The sequence below is a fragment of the Myotis lucifugus genome, unplaced genomic scaffold, assembly GCF_000147115.1.
Source record: "Myotis lucifugus unplaced genomic scaffold, Myoluc2.0 scaffold_451, whole genome shotgun sequence".
Taxonomy (NCBI): domain Eukaryota; kingdom Metazoa; phylum Chordata; class Mammalia; order Chiroptera; family Vespertilionidae; genus Myotis; species Myotis lucifugus.
Window position 1 is genome coordinate 187886 of NW_005871499.1, and position 20485 is coordinate 208370.

Below are 20485 nucleotides of genomic sequence, written 5' to 3' on the forward strand. Positions count from 1 at the left end.
GGCTGTGAGGGGCTGTGAGGGCTGGCTGCTGCGAGGGCCGGGCCCCTTGCACGAATTTCATGCATCAGGCCTCTAGTATGGTAAATAAATACAAATGGTCTGTATAATTTCACCCCCAGGTCAACATAATAATAGCTCTTAAAGAGACAATAGCTATTTATATCTCTCCTGAATTTTCCTGCTATTCTCCTTAGTTAGGACACCGATAGTTTGTATGAAACACATTGGGGGCCCTCACATTTCTCCCCGGATTACCGTGCTTGTCTCCACAGTGGGCTTTAGTTCTATCTCCTTTGCTCCCACCAGTCTATTCTCAGCTTGGCAACCAGGGGGATCTTTTTACCTATAAATAAGCCAGACCATGCTGACCTTTCTCTGTTCCAAACTTCTATAGTGGCTCCTATCTTATTGTCAATCAGTCTTTACAGTGATGTCAGAGGCCCTTTAAAATCTGGCCCATCCTATTCCCTGACCTTCTGACCTCCTTTCCAATCTGTTACCTTCTTATGTCCATCAGCCACGTTGGCTTCCTTGCAGGTCCTCAAACATGGCAAACACGTTCCCACTGTAGGGTCTTTGCACTGGTTGTTCTCTCTGCCTGGAATGCAGTTCTCCTCCACGTCTCCCTCACCTGCTTTAAGTCTTTACCATGTATAATGTTTCCCTTTTCTCTATACATGTATCCCTTAGCACACTATATAATTTATGGATTTATTATATTTATTGTTTGTCTCCTCTCTACTCTCTCCTACAAGAGTCTTGGTTTTGTTTGCTTTTAGAATAATGCCTGACACGTAGTAGCTGTCCAGTAAATATCTGTGGAATGAATGAATTTCCTGAAGAAGAGATTTAGATTCATTTTTTACTGAAGTGATTGCCTTACTGGTGAACTTCTTTCCAACAATTAAGTGCTAACAATAAATGATAGTGATGAAAATGATGATAGCTAATAATTATTGAGTATGTAGCATGTGCTGGGCATTTATATTAAATAATGTTGATGATGATGGTGGCTAACCTTCATGGAATGTGAACTTTATAATTGGAATTTTGCATTTATCAAATCAGTTAATTTTCAAACCAGCCCTCTGAAGTTAGTTCTAGAATTATCTCAATAATTAGTCCAGAGAAATAACTTCCCAACAGCACACATTTATGCTATTAGAACCTTAAAAGGAAAAAAAAATCCTAAATTTATATAGTTAAATTTATATTATCCCACTTTGCCTATTCTGGCAGAAGCAAATAATATCTTTCCTTGGGAACTTTTACTTGTGGTTATGATGGTCACTGTCTGAAGGATTAGGGGTTAAAAGTAGGATTTTTCTTGCATTCAGAGATAAATTCATTACTTAAGATTAATTATAAATTCTACTTTACTACTATTTCTGCCTCCAGTGCTTGGAAAAAATTGTCCAACCTGGAAGCAAGGGAAAGAATTTAATTCAACACACATATGTATAGTTCCTTTTAGCCACCAGACTTTTCTGCTTGTTTTTCTTTACCTTTGATTTTACCCTCAGTTGGCTCAGCTTCACACAGGTCCTATGGGTTGCCTCATTATTTCCTGGTAAGGACTCATTCACTCTCCCCCAGAAAGAGAGGTCTCCGCTCTTTAATTAAAACGTCCCTAAAGAGGGCATGTCTGTCATTTCAGCCACAATCAGATCCTTGCCAGAAACACAAATAAGTCTGGGATTATTTTCTTTGGGCACAGAAATGGCGTAACAGGGTGTCTTACGCCTGTTGATGCCATCCATGCTAATTATAGGTATGACTTTAGAATGACATCTGTGGTGTCTTTTTAACCCATATTTATTCATATTTAGCCACTGTTAATTAAATGTTGGAAGCTGTATTTCTGAAGGCATTATGTGAGAATGGGAAGGTTTTTTTAGGAGAGCTTTTAGCTCTTTCCTTTCCTGGCAGTTCTTAGAAATGTCCCAGTGACTGGCTGACTCAGAAACAAGAGTCTTCTGCTTGTAGCTTTAACAAGGTAACTTTCCTACCCTGCAACTTTCTGGAAAAAAAGTCTAGTTTCTCATGCTGTAATGATGGTGGAAATTGATTTACAGTTGCCAGAGTGTTTCTTGCCAGGGAACTTCTCTTGCCAACTATTTCCTCCCAGGTATGTTTCTCTTTTATGTATAATTAGCCAGGAAGTGGTAGCTGGTTCTCATAGCCATCTCTTTTTGAAAAGGGCAGCATTTTCAAGGAACAGGGAAGAGGCAGATCCTTCCAGCTGTAAAACTAATCACCAATTGCATTGTACTCGGAGATTTCAAAGGAAAGAAATGCTCTTGATATACTTCTGTTCTGCCTAGGACAGTGGTTCTCAACCTTCCTAATGCCGCGGCCCTTTAATACAGTTCCTCATGTTGTGGTGACCCCCAATTTCATTGTTACAAATTGAACATAATTAAAGCATAGTGATTAATCACAAAAACAATACGTAATTATATATGTGTTTTCCGATGGTCTTAGGCGACCCCTGTGAAAGGGTCGTTCAACCCCCAAAGGGGGTCGCACCCACAGGTTGAGAACCGCTGGCCTAGGAGCTCTTACTGACTGGATTATTATTTTTCATCCTCACCCAAGGATCTGTTTATTGATTTTTAGAGAGAGAGGAAGGAAGGTAGAGAGAGATAAATAGAGAGAGAGAGGAACATCTGTGTGAGAGAGAAACATAGATTGGTTGCCTTCCTAAAGGCCCTGACCTGGAATCGAACTCACAACCTAGGTATGGGGGGCGGCTACAGTGTTTTGGACAGGTTCAAGCCTCGGACTAATAAGAGGGCACAGTCCTCTCATTTTCACGTGCAAGTCCCAGCTTGGAGGGCAGAGCCTTCCCAGCATAATTATAGCCAACAGCTATAGTTGTAAGCATGAACCTGTGGTCCGAACACGTGGCCCCACGTGCCTGAGTGATATAGTTCAGGTGCATGTGGTTGAGAAGGGTTGAAACCAGCGAGAATGTTGTAAACATCTTGATCACGCCCCTACTTTGCCTCGTGGCATCTGCTATAAAATAAAGATATGGCTTGTGGGCGCGGGCGCTGTCCATCAGAGGGGCAGCTTCCCACCGAGACCCAGTTTTCATTCTCTTGTCTGTCTTTTCTAAGCCTTTCATCGCCCCCACTCAGGGTCACTGAACCGGGCTGAGCTGGAATGGCACATAAGGCACCCTGGGGCTGAGTATGCCATGGCCGTGCCGGTTCCCTACACCTAGGTATGTGCCCTGACTGGGAATCGAACTCACAACCTTTTGGTCTGCGGGATGATGTCTGTGGTGACTGATGAAATATGGAAGGATTGACTCTCAAAATTAGAAGGAGCTATCATGAGAAAATACTTTCACTACTCTTGTTCTATACTGATATCTTTTCTTAACTAGAATAAAATATGTAGAAGCATAAATTGTGTAGCAGTACTGAAATTTTCATAATCATTGAATGTTCATGCTTTTGGAGAGGCAGCAAAATGTGTCCAAGGGCGCAATGATGCCCAGATATATTGGTGGGTTAAGGGCTCTTATATCAATCTTAGTGTCAGGTGGAGAGAGACAATGAATACTTCAAAGTGTCTGGTGAACTGTATTGAGATTTGCAAAGAGATAGCTATGCAGACTTTCCAAGAATAGAAGGTCAGAGGATTTATAGAACTCTGGTTCTTTTGGGAAGTGAAGAGAGAATATCTAGAGCACAAAAGCCTTGTTACCAGGCTTATAAGTGAAGCCTTCTGATAACCCCAAGATAACCACTGAGACTTGAATCTGCTCTTTGATGTACCTTCTACAGATGACTAATTCGCGTGTGTAGCACAACCAGGTCACTGAAGTCTCTCTAAAAGGAACTCATTACTTATATTTGCATTAACACAATCCTTGGTAGTCTCCTTTCAACAGGACTGAAGGGCAAAGGGGAAAAATTGTCCACAAAGGAAAATAAGAAATTTTTTATATTTTTATGGCTATCATGACAAAGAAGTTTCTGCTTAAAATTTTTGTCTTTTTTTCCATTCTCTCCTTTTAGGATGATAATTATATATACATGGTAACCTCATCCTACTTTTCATGTTTCTTTTTAAAAAATATATTTTTATTGATTTCAGAGAGGAAGGAAGAAATAGAGAGAGATAGAAACATCGATGAGAGAAAATCATTAATTGGTTGTCTCCTGCATGTCCCCCTACTAGGGATCAAGCCCACAACCTGGGCATGTGCCTTGACTGGGAATTGAACCGTGACCTCCTGGTTCATAGGTCGATGCTCAACCACTGAGTCACACTGGCTGGATGCCTTTATATTTCTTGACCCCTCTTTCATATTTTCTCTGTCCTTCTTATCCTGTTTCACTTTGAATAATTTCTTGAAAGGGCTAGGGCTACGCCCTCCATCTTGTCCCGGATCGTCCATTTTTGGGCAGCAGCCATAGCCATGTGCTCAGCAAGGAGCTTCTTCCCGGAAGCCCAAGCCTCTGCTAGCCACACCTAGGATTTCTTTAAACTAACCAATGATAATCAAGGGAAGTGCGTGCCATAGATACGACCACATCCTGTGTAACAAGACACCGACTTGCGCCTGGCCAATCGGCAGGGCCCACAGTCCTCTCTCCTCCCTTTACTCCAACCCCCCTATAAAACCCCTCTACCCACAAAGCTCGCTCTCTCTGCCCCCTGCCGCTGCGTCGGCGAGTGTGGTGGACGGAGAGCACGAGCTAGCTCGAATAAAGACTCTTTGCTTTTGCATCGGACACAGCTGGCTCCCTGGTGGTCTATTGGGGATCCTGAAATCTGGGCATAACATTCTTAAGTAATTAATGCTCTATCTTCTAGTTCATTAATTAGCTGTGTCTAATTTACTGTCTCAAGCCCACCTACTTATTTTGACAATTATTTTTCACTTCTAGAAATTCTTTATCAAATCCACATTTTTGATGGGCTCTTATTCTTTGCTTTTAAAAAAAATTATCTTTCATGTCTGTACACATTCATAATAGATATATTTTTAGTTGATAATTATCTGATGTTGTTTTTGGCTGACACATGCATAGCATTTTGTTGGCTTTTCTTATCAGTAATTTAAAAAAGATTTGAGCTCATATTTCTTGAATTTAGTCTCTCAATATAACAACTATAAACTCTGGACAAAATATGAAAAACAACTATGTGAAGGTGTGAAAGAGTGACCAAAACCAAGCAGAAACGTGGGTCAGGGGACGTGTCTCCACTTGAGATAAGGGAGTGTCTCTAGGTGAATTCCCACTTTATGGCCTTTTTCCTGAGAGCACCTCCAAATTGGTGCCAACCAGGTGGCGAAAACTCAGGACCTGAACTTGCCTACGGAGTCACTTTTTGCAGGGCCAATGATTTCCTAGCTTTTTGCAGATGATTGAAAACTGATAGTTGTTAAGGTCAACTCAGCCATCACTGAACAATCAGTCTCAACTCGTGTAGAGACCCATTCATTATCCTGAGAAATACACTTTGCAAATCCTTTGACTTTCAGGAGAACCACAATGCACAGGGTAGGAGAGAATGCTGTGCAAACTGACTTGCAATAGTAATAGGTTCAAAGATGTGAAGCAGGCAGGGTAGAGAGGATTAGAAAAGAAAGTTTACATATGAGAAGAAAAAGTTATGATTTACTTCTTTGGTTGGTGAGGGCTCTAAGCTTTCAAATACTGGGACAAATTCTTTCTGAAATCATGGTCAGATATACATGTTTCTTTTTGAAAGGCAATGAGTAACCTTTCCCACCAGTTGCATCAGCATCCTCGCTCTAAAGATAATTGTTTCAGAAAACTATGGCTTCTTGTAATGATTTTGAAAAGGATAATATGTGAGCAACAACATTCCTTTTGTAGTCCACATGCTATCTACTTAAAAAAATCATTTGGCCTGATCAAAAATTTAAACATAATCATCTAGTATTTTCAGGGGTTTCCATGTAGTAGCACTTCAAAATTTAGTGTGTATTCTGCAATTTAAAAGTGGTTTAAATGGATCTTATCTTTCATGGAAAAATAACTGGAAATAATCTTAAATACCTAATGGCAAACACAATTTCAACTTCGGAAGGAACCTGTTTTTTTAGTAGCAACAAACCTATGCATGATAAAAAAACTTATATAAGGAATTAAACATCCGTTTAATATTTAAGCTTAAAATACTTGTATTTTTAAGTACTATTGAAATAAGACATCTAAGAAGAGAATATAATGTTAAATTGTATTGCTTTAACTTTAAAAAACCCTACATGTCACATGACAAACAAAAGCGAGTTTAACTCTTCTTGTCATCATAGACAGGCAAAATATGACTGCAACTGTGAGGATCTGGTGTATTGCATCTGTTTTGCATTTACAAGTTAGAACACTTTTTGGCAGAAAGTTTTGCAATGAAGTTACTTCCTTCTTTGCTAGATTTAAATTGTTATAGCTTTGTGCAAGACTGTTTCCGCAGGACCTATCCGATGTAAGGTTTGGACATTTGTAGAACCTAGTTTTTCTTGTTAAGTTACTCTGAATTATGAGACATATTAATTTACATACAAACAAGAATCTACAGGCCTTGAGGTTGGTTCCTTATTTGAGCAACTTGAGTATTGGTGGGTAAAACAAAAAAGAAAACAAAAAAAGATGTCCATATGACTAAATAGCAAGATATTAAGATTTTATTTTTTTTAAAATTTTTTTTAGATCTTAAGATTTTAAAATACTGTGTTCTAAGACAATGGTGAAAGAATGGAACAAACTCACATATTAGTACTTTGCTTGGAATGCTGAAATAATGCATACACTTAAAAAATCAATACTAAACAGTTAAACTTTATAACTGCAAGTTCATAAAATATTATAAATGTCAGAATCTGCTATTGAAGGATGATACCAGAGGCCAACTCTAATTACAAAACAGGATCAGAGAAATGAGTAGCCACAGACATAGAAGGAACTGGGAGGTCACAACTGACCCATTTAACAAATGAGGCTAGGAGAGGTTGACAGCATAAACACAGCTGGTTATAGAGTGGCAGACCAAGGATTAGAACTCAGGTTTTTTGCCTTCTAATTTAGCACTACTTCTTTTTCTTGACCTTTCATTTTCTAAAAATTGAATTTATTGGAGTGACATTGGTTTGCAAAACCATACAGGTTTCAAGTGTGCAGCTCAATAGAACATGATCTGCACACTCTATCTTGTGCCCATCACTCTAAGCAAAGTCTCTTTTCATCCCTATTCTCCCACCCCTTTTGCCCACCTTCACCAACCCCCCCATCTCCTATTAATTTTAAATGAAGGTACAGGAGGGAGGTGAATGATGTTTCGGGGTGGTGAGGAATTTGTGAGGAGAAACAGTTTAGGTAAGAAGCCAGGTTTATTCACTTTCAAAATAGTTACACATTGTGTGAAATTTTCATTTAGTTGCAATTTATTTATGTTACTATTGATGGACATTTGTGTGTTTCCAGTTTTGCCACCTTGAACAGTGTTGCCTCGAACACTCTTGTACATGTTTCTAGATTCATGTTTGCAAGATTTCTTTAGGGGATATGTCTATATTCCCAGTTAAAATTTGACTCATATATATTTTAAAAATCAATGGTACTTTTTTAACTTAGACATTTACAAACAATCAAAAACTCATAGTCACAGGCAACAGTGTAGTGTGGTGGTTACAAGAGGTGCAGGGGGCTGAGGGTGGTAGTAAAAGGTATATTTTTTAATATATAAAATCATTCAATGTAGCTACTGAAATCTGCTTATAGATACCTTGGATAGTCTAATAGTTGAATGATTCTTTTCTTATTAAAATAAATAATGTACAGTTGTGACCTTATGAAGAGAAGATATATATATATGAAAGATTACAGGTTTTATGATAGTTGAGTGTCAGTGACAGATTGAGAATTTTAGGCAGGTGCCTGTTGGCTTACTTGCTGATTCAGACACGAGAGAAGTAAATGCAGCCCATTATGAAGGGTGCTAATGTACTGGGTTGAAAGGTACTACATGAGAAATTGTTATTTAGAGAAGGCTGTCTTGGCCCTTTTTAGGATTTGACACTTGTGATAACTTTCTGAGAAATATCTGGATGGGGAATATTTCTGACCCTTTCTCCCATCTACTATTAGGCAGCTGTTTATTGGTTCTAGGTATTTCTTTGGCTAGGTATGATTTACCAAAAGTGACATTACTGATTTGTTCAGTGATTCAAAGAATCCTTATTCATTAAAATTATTTAGCATTAGAAGTGTTTGAGGCCTAATATTTAAAGCTGGGCATATTATGGTGAGCAAAACACAAATGGCCTGACTCTCTTGGAACTTAATAATTTATAGTGTTAGAGACAGGCATAAATGAGAAACTAGGATGGAGTGTGGTAAGTTCTATTGATAGGGGTACCTAGGGTACCATGGGAGTGCAAGACAGGTATATCTGATCTATTTAAAGAAGGTTAGGGAACTTTCACAAAAATACAGTCTTATTCCTGATCCCTACAAATTTTGATTTTGTAGATCCATACCAAAGAAGTGTTTTGTTGTTTTTGTTACTCTTACTATGATGATGATTATTTTATTTTATTTTATTTTATTTTTTTTATAATTTTTATTTCTTAAAGTATTACAAAGAGTATTACATATGTCTCCTCCCCCCCCCTTGACATTCCCCCGTCCCCTACCCCCCCCACCCCCCGGTGTCTTGTGTCCATTGGTTAATCTTATATGCATGCATATAAGTTCTTCGGTTGATCTCTTAATCCCCACCCCAAACCCTCCCCAGGCTTCCCACTGTAGTTTGACAGTCTGTTCAATGTTGCTCTGCCTCTGTATCTACCCCTGTTCATCAGTCTATACTGGTCCCCATTATCTGTCCCAACCTCACTGGAGCAGTCTCAACCTCACCAGGGCTGTCTCAGCCTCACCAGGGCCGTTACAGCCTCACCGGGGCCATCCCGACCTCACCGGGGCCATCCCGACCTCACCGGGGCCGTTTCAACCTCACCGAGGGCCGTCCCGACCTCACCGGGGCAGTTTCAACCTCACTGGGGCCGTCCCGACCTCACCGGGGCCATTTCAACCTCACCAGGGCCGTCCTGACCTCACCGGGGCCGTTTCAACCTCACCGGGGCCGTCCCGACCTCACTGGGGCCGTTTCAACCTCACTGGGGCCGTCCCGACCTCACCAGGGCCGTCCCTACCTTACCGGGGCCGTTTCAACCTCTCCGGGGCCGTCCCGACCTCACCGGGACCGTTTCAACCTCACCGGGGCCGTATCGTTCTCACCAGGGCTGTCCAGACCTCACTGGGGCCATCCCAGCCTTACCGGGGAAACACGAAGTTTGGCCCTCTGTCCCCTGCCGGGCAGCTCCCCACCAGACAAAATCTCCAGGCGTTCCTGGTGGCTGAACATCCAGCACTCCTGCTCGGATCATGCCCTCCACCAAGTGCACAGACTGCCTGTCTGCCGTCCCCCAACGCCCCATGCGAGACTGGAAATGGTGGGCATGTTTGTGCGCCTGCTGGTACAGCGGTTCCACAGCGCCGGCCCAGCCAGGCCCAGCCCCGGCCTGCCCCGAACCCGACTCCGCCCCCCGATTGCGTCCCTCCTGGATTCGAGGAGCTGAAATCTGCAGCCTGCTGGGTTGGGCTCTGTACCTGGTGCCTCTGCACATCCTACTCAGTCTCAATGCTCTTCTTTCTATGTGAGGAGTTGAAATCTGCAGTTTGTTGGGTTGGGCTCTGTACTTGGTGTCTCTGCACATCCTACTCAGTCTCAATGCTCTTCTTTCTATGTGAGGTGTTGAAATCTGCAGTTTGTTGGGTTGGGCTCTGTACTTGGTGTCTCTGCACATCCTACTCAGTCTCAATGTTCTTTCTTTCCTTCCAGTTGTAGAGCTTCCACTGGGCCAACTTTCCCATGGTTCCGTATGATAGCTGTTTGTCCTATAGTTGGTAGTTTCGATGTTGTTGTGTGAGGCAGCACGCACAGGTCTCTTCTTTACGCCGCCATCCTGGTTCTCCTGGGTCTGCTTCTTGAGTGTGTCTCCCATGGCTGCGAGCAGTTGAAGTCTGCAATTTGTTGGGTTAGGCTGCAGAAGCGCAGGTGGGTCTTTTTGTGCACCTGGCACAGCTTGGATGGGGATGTAAATTGATTAGGGCTGGGTCTCAGGGAGTCGCCATGGCGGAGCAAATAGCACTGGCTGAGTCTCCGCGGCCCCTTGCCTCTCCACCGGGGCTTTGCGTCCCCCAGTGCGGGTGAGCAGCTGTACGACAGAGCCTCCCTTGCTTTCTGATGGCTGCAAGGCCGTGCTGCCTCTCCCCGTAGGGTCTGGTGCCTCATGATCCCGCCCGAACCAGCTCAGTGGATTTGAAAGTTTGCAAAAGCAAAGGCGTTTCTACTTGTGACTCTGGCACAGCCCGGATTGGAATGTAAATTACGTAGGGCGGGGTCACAGGGAGTCGCCGGGCGGAGTCTCAGCGGCCCCTTGCCTATCCAGGACACCGGGACTTTGTGTCCCCCAGTGCCGGCGAGCAGCCGGCCGAGCGCCAGAGCCTCCCTCGCTTTCTGACTGCTGGAAGGCCGTGCCGTCTCTCCCCGTGGGGCCTGGGGCCTCAGAGACCCGCCCGAACCAGCTCAGTGGATTTGAGAGTTTGTAAAAGCACAGTCATTCCCTCTTGTGCCTCTGGCACAACCCGGATGATAGGGCGGGGTCTCAGGGAGTCGCCAGCGCGGAGGAAATAGCGATGGCGGCGTCTCCGCGCCCCTCGCCTCCCCGGGACACCAGGACTTCTTGTCCCTCAGTGCCGGCGAGCAGCTGCGCGTCAGAGCTTCCCTTGCTCTCCGACCGCTGCAAGGCCGTGGCCGCCTCTCCCCGTGGGATCGGGGGCCTCAGAGACCCGCCCCGAGCAAGCCCAGAGGATTCGAGGGTTTGTAACCGCTTCCGATTGAAAAAAAACACCACAAATTCAGTTGCAGCCCGCCTGGCGTGTGACTGCGTACCTCTGGTTTTGGTGCCTCCATAGCTCCCACTCAGTCTCACTGTGCTTCTTTCTTTTCTTCCAGTTGTAGATCTCCCACTGGGCCAACTTCCCCATGGTTCTGAGTAGTGGTTGTTTGCCTCATAGTTGGTAGTTTCAATGATGCTGTGAGAGAGCAGCACGCACAGGTCCACTCCCTACGCCGCCATCTTGGTTCTCCCCTGATGATGATTATTTTAACTCCCCACAGGATTCAACTGATTAGCCAAATTGGGGAAACATTGTTTATGAGTAATTAAAATGGGCAGTAATCATGACAGGGTGTTTAAATGAATTATCTAGAGATGCAATAGATGATTTCCAGATGATTTCTACTCAGAGGCTAAAGGTTGATCTTCATATTTATCCCTATTAAATTCTTGTCCTTAGATTATAGAAAATAACTGTCCCGATGGTGGATGTGAGAGCCTGTCTTATCAGTAGTTCACACGAAAGATCCTGGAATCGTGGTTTAGCTATAAAAACCCAGTGAACAGCAGAGGTGGGCTTGACTGCTACAGGAGCTACTATGAATCTGAGGATGCATGACTGTACACTTAGTATCGGAAAGGAGGAGGGAAGAGTCCCCTGTCCCACTTGTTTGGGGCACATCTGTATTCCGGTGGTTAGTTTCTAGGATATTGCCACTTGGGTATATGAAAAAAAAATATAAAAAGTTTATATATACATATATATCTATATGTATAAAAAATGTGCTAAGTACTGTGATGGGAAGCACAGGGTGCTATTTCACCTCCACATAAAACACATTTCTAATAGCAGTACTGTTAGAAAGATGATAAATGAGGAGTACTCTGGCCCTGGAGGTGTTCAGGAAGAGGTGTTGGGGATATTGTAGAAGTTGTGCCAGTGATCACCATTAAAATCCTGTTTAACTTTTAACTTCAATGATCGTATATGTCTTTATAACAGATTCACCCTCTTTGCTTTTTTTCTACCCTTCTATTCTCAGTTGCAGTCCTGAGATGAACTGATTGTTTTTGTGAGTTTCACAGACATTTGGGTATAAAGAATAGGGCAAATTCTTAGAACGGAAGTCATTCTTAATGATTAAGTTTTTATCGGGTTTACGGGGTCATTGAGGATAGGCATAAGTATCTACATAAATGCACTGTGATCTGGTTTTTTACCTTTAGTTTTCCCCATTCCTCTTGATGGCTAGCCCATGCAGGTGGGCGCCCTCAGAGGGCCTTCTGGTGGGAGCCTGTAGTTCTGTGGGAATGGAGAGGCACGAAGAATGAGTAGAATGTCTGTTGCTTTTTATATAATTTTAACGTGCTCTAAAGAAGACTATGTTTTTTTATTATTGTTATGTTTTGGATTCTTAACATGTCTCAACTAATTAGAAAAGCTGACCTTTCCCTCACAGTATTTTTTAAAAAAATTAAATATCACGTTTGGTAGTCTCGGGACTCTCTGAGCCTTTTGCATTCAGTGTTAGAGACTGAAGTTGGATATAGGAGAGGCTTGGGTTTGCTTTCTCTTGACCCAGCGTGACTTCCTGTTTCTAAGAAAACAGTTTTAAAGACTCTTAAAAGGAATTTTTTGCATGCTTGGCAGCTCTTGTAAAACCACACTGTAGAAAACCAGTATGAATGAAGTATGTAAAAAAAATAAATAAATAAAAGAAATAACCATATTGCTTGACCAAATTAGCATTTTGTTTTGAGGAAATTGGATCCTGTAGACAAATCTGGTGATTTAGGAAGTCTCTGCTTCTGGTAACCAGATAAACCAGGAACCACAGTTTCGATGTGGTTAATCATCCTAGCTAAGGGGACATTTGATCACAAATTGGGTTTTTCTCTATGTTGGAGTTGATACATACTAGGAAGTCTGGTTAATATGTTTTTTTTCTTTTTTTTTTAATAAAACAGAAAATTGCAACGTGGGCATCTTCCTTCAAATGAATTCACACACTTGGAACTAATTCACTTGCATTTTTTACAATATCCTGGGAAAGACCCAGTTATTCCCACCCTTGGAGAAAATGTGGAGAAAATGAACGTTAGTCTTCGGTGGTTAAATATTCCCCTTTGAACAGGGGTGTGATTGGCTCTCAGGACAGGGATTCTGCTTCTCTCTCTTGGAATTGTCTGAGAAATTGGCTTCTTGTCACTCTTTTAGTAGGGATGAAACGTATTTGTAACTATAAAGACAGTTTATTCATTGGGTTCATATTTATTGAGTACCTACGATGTGCCAGGCACTCTTCTAGAAGCAGACAGGATGGTGAGGAATAAGGCAGGCAAGATCCTTGATTTTATTGATCTGTTAAACACTTATTTAAGGGCTTCCTATATGCCAGAAACTGTACTTGGCACTTTGTGGGTATTAAGTCATGTCTGTAAACTTAGCATCGGAAGTCATTTAATCCTCCTAACAATGCTGTGAGGTCCAGAAGGAGGTCCAGTCACCTGGCTAGGAGGGGGCTGAGCCAGGTTTGCACGCAGGATGTGTGCTCATAACCACCCACTCGGTGGTCACTCTGTAAGCCTGACTTCATCATTTTACACATTCCCAGTGAGAAAAACAAAACACAGGAGGAAAAAAAAGGAAAATAAAAACTACAGGTAATCTGACCAAAGTTAATGTATTGGTGTCTGTGTTCCATGTGTGTATATAAGCATATATTTTATGTTTTATTGACTTACTAGAGGCCTGGCGCATGAAATTCGTGTGTGGATCAGGGCCATCTTCCCCGGCTGCCCGCAGCTCTCCCCACCTGCCACCGCCACCCACCCCCAGTTCCCCATTTGCCATGAGGCGATTGTAGCCTGCTGGCCAGGGAAAGGGACCAAGAGGTGGTCAGTGCATCTCATAGTGACTGGTCCAGCGGTCTTTCTGATCATTCCGCTGTTAGGGTTACTTTGCATATTACCCTTTTATTATATAGGATAGAGTCCTGGTGCACGGGTGGGGGCTGGATGGCCTGCCCTGATGGGGGCCCCGGGTCAGGGTGGGGGTCTCCACTGTGGAGCAGGGCTGGCTGGGGTGAGGGGCCGTGGGTGGTTTTCAGGCTGGCCACACCCCCAATCAGGGTGGGGGCCCCACTAGGGGGCAGGGCCGGCCCTGGTGAGGGGCCATGGGCAGTTTGCAGGCTGGCCCTGCCCCTGATTGGGGTAGGGATCCCCTCTAGGGGGCGGGGCCAGCGTGAGCAAGGATCTGCAGTCATTTTGGTCTCTGGTCGTTCTGCGTTTTGGTCGCTGGGCTTTTATTATATAGGATGACCACCTATTTTCACAACATATTATAAACGTTTTATAGGCTAATGCATTTTGTAAATAGAATTTTACATAGTTCTACAATGTTCCATGGTTTGTCTATGTCATGATTTAACCAGTGTCCTACCACTTACCAATCTTTCTTAATTTTGAATTTCATAGTTCCTGCTTTAATTAATCCCTTTATAGTCACATTGTTTTATAAATCCAGGACATTAAAAAGCTTTTTAATGAATAATAGTATTAAAACTCTTTGTATATATTTATACAATGTCCATGTGCTGTCTATGCTCTTTGAACATGACAATGTTAACAACATAATCATGCTTTTCCTTCTAGGTTAGTGGATGACAGGTGTGTGGTGCACCCGGAGGCAGGGGACCTTGCCAACCCTCCCAAGAAGTTCAGAGGTAAGAAACAAATATATATTTTTATTATGTGACCTCAGGGAGCAGGGATAATTTTTAATCTTAAAATAAGTAATTTATTCAATGTGAAGCTTTCAAATATAAATATTTGAAAATTCTTTCAAAAATTTCCTCATTGTTTTTCATTATTTATGAAAGAATAGTTTTCTTTCTTTTATTTTTTATTTTTGCTGGACAGTAGTCTATCCATTGAAAGGAAATCTTGGAAATAAACTGTGAGAGGCCACTTTTCAAACCAGTAAATTCAGCTGAATGTATATGTGTTTCTGTGACAGTTATGCTATAAATGTTAGTGTTTCATTAGCAGCTCTTTAGTTTATCTTTGTAAAATCTCCAGGAGAGTGACAGTGATGTGTTAGCTTAGCTTTTTAAATGTCACTTTGGATGGTGTGTAGTAACTAACAATTGTCCTAGAACTCTTTTCTACGTATAATTGTAGAAATAGCTTGATACTATCAACTGAGAAATTAGTCCTAGTAGGAGATTATTATTTGACTGTTATGAAAGGAAGATTAATAGAACCTGCAAATAATCATATGCGACTAAAACCACTAATTAAAAGCTTGCTCAAATCAATTTCATAGTTTGTGTGTACTTATAACAATAAAAATAATTTTAAAACAACATTCATTTTGAACATACTGCCGTCATCCTTCTCACATGGTGAAAAGCAGCTGTAATAAGGGATAAAAATGTGGAGAGAGAATGGAAGGAGTCCCCAGAGCCCACAGCCGAGTCAGGACGTGCTACTTACTGCCCTGGGGAAGGGAATGTTAACATCTGGAAAATATTTCCCACGTTTTACTCTCTGTGATAGGCACTTTCCACACAATTCTCATTATAAAAATATCATGTTTCATTCTGCCTAAACTCAGAACCTGGCGGAGAGAGTGACAAGCACAGTAAATGTACTTTGAGTTACATTGGTCACTTTGAATAAGAGATCCACACTTCTCCCCAGGTGGAAAAGTTAACATAAGGCAGGCTGTGGGAAATACACTGCCCATGAGAAGCACCCATAAAATCGTGCAGTAGGGACACTCCCCACTGGGGATGTTACCAAGACCCAAGTTTGTGTGCCTGACACTTCAAAAGGCCAACACTCAAAATGTCTGAGTTTGGAGTAAGACAAGGGTTATTGGTCAAGAAGGCGCTCACTGAGAAGATGGGAGACCTAAGGGTGCCTCAGATCCATCTTGCTCACTGGACTGGGCTAACGGGTTTTTAGGGTTACGGGAACAGGTATGCAAAGTGCTGGCAGGCGTGTTTTAGCTGGAGGACCTTAGAACTTAGCCATTTATGGTACAGGAGCGCCAACACCAGATCTTCCTGGACAGTGGACCCTGGGCTTCTGAAAGGGTCCTGGGTGTCAAGTTCTGGTTCTGTGCTGCCTTTTGGTTCAGTGGGGGTGGTGGTGGTGGTGGTGGTGGTGGTGAGACTTTGGTTCCCGGTGCAGCTGGAGGTCACAGCTCTTTCCTCTGCACATGCTTCAGCTGCATGACGCGTGGTTTTGGTCTGTTGTCTCTGAAAGACAACTTAGCGTCTCATTAATCAGGACAGGGCCATTTAGTGTTGGTTCTGCATTACAAGGAAGGACTCACAATAAAACTGTGAAGGAGAGTCAGCAGTGTGACAAAAAGCAGATCAACCTGCCAGAGACTGTGCAGCGAGTGCGTGGAAATGATTTCCAAGACAGGAGAGGGTAGAGAAGCCCAATGGAAGACAGACAGGCTCTAAAAAGTTTGACCTTTATTATGCTAAGTGAAATAAGCCAAGCCGAGAAAGACAAATATCACAGGATCTCACTTATTTGTGGAATCTAATGAACAAAATGAATTGACCAACAAAATAAGATGTGAGGCCTGGAGGTATGGAACAGACCAACATACCTCAATGTGTGGTTAGGGGGTGCGAGAAGAGATAAATCAAAGAACTTATATATTTACTAGAGGCCCGGTGCACGAAATTCGTCCCTAGGCCTGGCCGGCAATCAGGACCATCTTCCCCAGCTGCCTGCAGTCTGCTCCGCCTTCCGCTGCCACCCACTCCTGTTTCCCCATTCACCAATGGGTGATTGGAGCTTGCTGGCTGGGGGAAGGGACTGAGAGGTCAGCTGTTCCCACCTGCTCGCCGGCCCCGCCCCTGCTGCGAGTGGCCATCAGGCGATTGGAGCCTGCTGGCTGGGGAAAGGGACCAAGAGGTGGTCAGTGTGCCTCCTAGTGACTGGTCCAGCGGTCGTTCCGGTTGTTCTGCCATTAGGGTCAATTTTCATATTACCCTTTTATTATAAAGGATAGGATAGAGACCTGGTCCACGGGTGGGGGCCAGCTGGCCTGCCCTGAAGGGGGCCCTGGATTGGGGTGGGAGTTCCTGCTGGGGGGGCGTGGGGCTGACCTGGGCTTGGGGCTGCTGGGGGTTTGCAGGCTGACCACACCCCCAATCGGGGTGGGGGTCCTCACTGAGGGGTGGGGCCGGCCTGGGTGAAAGGCCGCCAGGGGTTTGCAGGCTGGCCACGCCCCCAATTGGGGTTGGGGTCCCCACTGTGGGGCAGGACCAGCCTGGGCGAGGGGCTGCAGGTGGTTTGCAGGCCACCCATGCCCCCAGCTTTGTCAGGAAGGATGTCCAGAATGACATCCGGAAGACGTCTGGTCTGTTGGGTCTAATTAGCATCTTACCCTTTTATTAGTATAGATATGCATAGCCCATGGACATGGGCAATGGAGTAGTGAAGACCTGGGGGGAGTGGATAGGGGCTGGGAGAAAGGGGAGGAAATGGGGAAATGGGAGATATCCGTAACACTATCAACAATAAAATATATATTAAAAAAAGTTCAATCTAGCACATTATGTAAAGATGAGGAGAGAATTAGTGCTTTGGCAAAGGGAACTGAGGAACTCACCCAGGTTACAGTGCAGAGAGATAGACAAAAGGAAAATGTGGCTGAGCTTGGAGAACAGACTGAGAAGGTTTGGCAGTATCTAAGCAAGTTCTAGAAGGAGAGGCAAATGGGCGTGAAGCAGTATGTGAAGGGATACGGGTGAGAACTTCCCTAAGCTGAAGAAAAACAATGCTGCCTCAGGTGGAAGAGGCACGTCGAAGTCAGAGTGGTAACGATAAACGGAAACGAATCCACAGAGACTCCTTTGTGAACTGTAGCTCCTTAAAGATAAAAAGCCTTGACCGCAAACTGGGACAACAAATCTGCATTTGTAAAGGGAAAAAGCATGGGGTTCAGGTTTTGACTGTGCCCCTCACCGGCTGTGTCATTGTAACTAGGTCACCTAACCGCCTTGAGCCTCAGAGGACATCCTGTCATTGGCCCGTGGGAGTCGGGGTGGATAGTAACAAGAGCAAGGCCAAACACACAAGGCTTTGTGAGGCTGGAAATCTTTCCAGAGAATAAACGTGGACGTGTTTTAAGTCACTATACAAATGGCAGTTAACTTGGAATAGATAAGCAGGATGTATTTCCTTTAAACATATTTGGCTCTATCTTACAACTTCTTCAAGGGCAGGATTTTATTCTTCTCTTTTTGTGTTTTTCAAGCATAGAGCTTCCCCCATAGTAGATACCCCAAAAAATAGCCATTAGATGATTTTAGACGAGAGGCCAAAACTTTGCCCTGGGATTGTGTGATAAAACCTGGGTCCCAGGGGTGCCCCAACTTCACTGCCAGGAGCGTGGGTAGCCTTATTTCTTTGTCAGTTAGAGGCAAGATTAATCTTTCAAAGATAAACTTTCGGGGTTTGTGGCTGCGTTTTTTCTTTTTCTCTTTCCCAGTGAATTGTTTTAAGGTGCAAAGATTATTTTAGTGTGTCTGAGGCAACCCTTGGGTAACTGCTTTGTACCCAGTAGGTAATTACATACAGGTACTCAGACCCTTGGGGCACCTTATTCAGCGGGCACTGGTTCACAGCAGGAACCACTCAAGGTGCTCCGTCCTGCCCCTGGAAGGCTGCTTTTCCTGCAATCGAACATCATCGTTGCTCGTTTGCTCTCATTTTCTCTCCCTAGCTTAAGACTAAACTATTCCTCTCACTCCCATTCATCATGGGAGAAGGGGGGTCCTTTCTGATTGGGGATTCAGGGTTTCCTTTGAAATATATATTTTTTGATTTCAGAGAGGAAGGGAGAGGGAGAGAAAGATAGAAACATCAGTGATGAGAGAGAATCATTGATAGGTTGCCTCCTGCACACCTCCTACTGGAGACCGAGCCTGCAACCTGGGCATGTGCCCTTGACCAGGATGGAACCTGGGACACTTTAGTCCCCAGGCCGATGCTCTATCCACTGAGCCAACCCGGCGAGGGCCAGGGTTTCCTTTTAAAGCTCTGACTCGTCCCCTGTGATTCTTGGAACCCATCCTGATGGAGCACCAGGGGAGGGTTCCTGGAGATGGGCTTGCTCAATAGCCAAGCAGGCCTTGTAGTCCCAGATGCCTCGTCCCTTCACTTGGTTAACAGCCCTTGCATTACACTGTTCTCTGCCCAAGCGTATCCCCTGGTTCCCTTTACTTCAAAAACCATTGCTTTTTCATGGACTTGCCTCCCAGAATCAGCAGCCCTGCATTTCCACAGTCCTCTGCCAAGTGTCCAGAGCGCCTTCCCTGACTGTTCCTTTTTAGAAAACTCGAAGAAACAATAGGTATCAACAGCCCACTACACCTCAGTTCCTTGGCCTCAGCCAAACGGTATTCTCACATTGATTTGAAAAGGCTTTTGCTTTTCATACTGTTTTTTTCAAATGAATCAAAATATAGAGCTTCTCTAGGTGGTTAAAAATAGAGTGTAACTCCCCCCATTTTTTGAATGAGGAGCTAAAGTTCCAAAAAAGGCTAAAAGGATTCTCCCCAATACACACAATTATACAAGGAGAAATGTTCTTTTGACCGTGTCACATTGCCTCACATATGAACAGAGGAAATTAAGTTTTAACAAACAAATAACTTCCCAAGAGTTATTTAAAACTTGGCAGACAGCTATTTTTCAGTAAAAAGCACACTATCAGAATACTGTTAACAGAAGCACAGTGGCTGTCTCTTGAGTGAGTGTAAAATTCTTTCAATGATAAAATATTCTCTATTTTTAAAAGATAAACTTTGGAATAAATTTGGATGTACAGAGGAGTGGTTAAGAATGTACTAAAGAGATTGCCCCTTCACCCAGTTTTCCCTAATGTTAGCATCTTACATAATCATAGTACATGAGAAATTACATGTACCGCATGCAAATTACATTTGTACATTGCTGTTCACTGAATTCCAGACTTTTCGGATTTCACCAGTTTTCCCACTAATGTTCTTTTCTCATTCCTGATCTCATCCTGGATCCCATGTAGCCTTTAGTCATCGTTGCCACTTAGTCTTCTCTGCTCTGTGACACTTAAGTCCTTCCTTGTTTTTTCACAACCTGATTCTTTTGGGGAGTGCTGGCCAGGCATGTTGTAGAATGTGTCTCAGGTTGTGTCTGCCTAATGTTTTCTCATGATTAGACTGGGGTTAAGGTTTTGAGAATACCGCTGAGGTTAGCTGTCCTTCTCTCATCATATCAGGGTACAAAATATCAACATGACTTAACACTGTTCATACTTTTTGTTATACAATTTAACCCTCTCCTCTCGTATTCCATCATGGCATTTATTTTTGTTGACTTTATAGTCTTTTGATTTTTCTTTTTTTTTCTTTCCTTGTTCCTTTATGCACTCTCTCCCCCTGCTCCCCACTCCGCCCGTTCTCTAGAGAACTCTACTATGGTGTGGATTTTCCCCAAAAGTCTGTGCTTGTGGATACAAGT

General features: G+C 43.4%; 1 protein-coding gene across 2 annotated transcripts in view; it reads left to right on the top strand.

Moving 5' to 3' along the window:
- The window catches only part of ITPR2 (inositol 1,4,5-trisphosphate receptor type 2), a 417029-nt gene that overhangs the window by 18830 nt on the left and 377714 nt on the right, over nt 1-20485 (top strand). The window contains exons 1-2 of one of the 2 annotated variants that reach the window (XM_023744344.1): nt 13225-13612; nt 14603-14673. In XM_023744344.1, coding sequence (XP_023600112.1) covers nt 13494-13612; nt 14603-14673 — 190 coding nt within the window. In that variant the 5' untranslated portion in view covers nt 13225-13493. Of the gene's footprint in view, nt 1-13224; nt 13613-14602; nt 14674-20485 lie in introns of those variants that run through there. The other variant, XM_023744345.1, reaches the window with a different exon arrangement.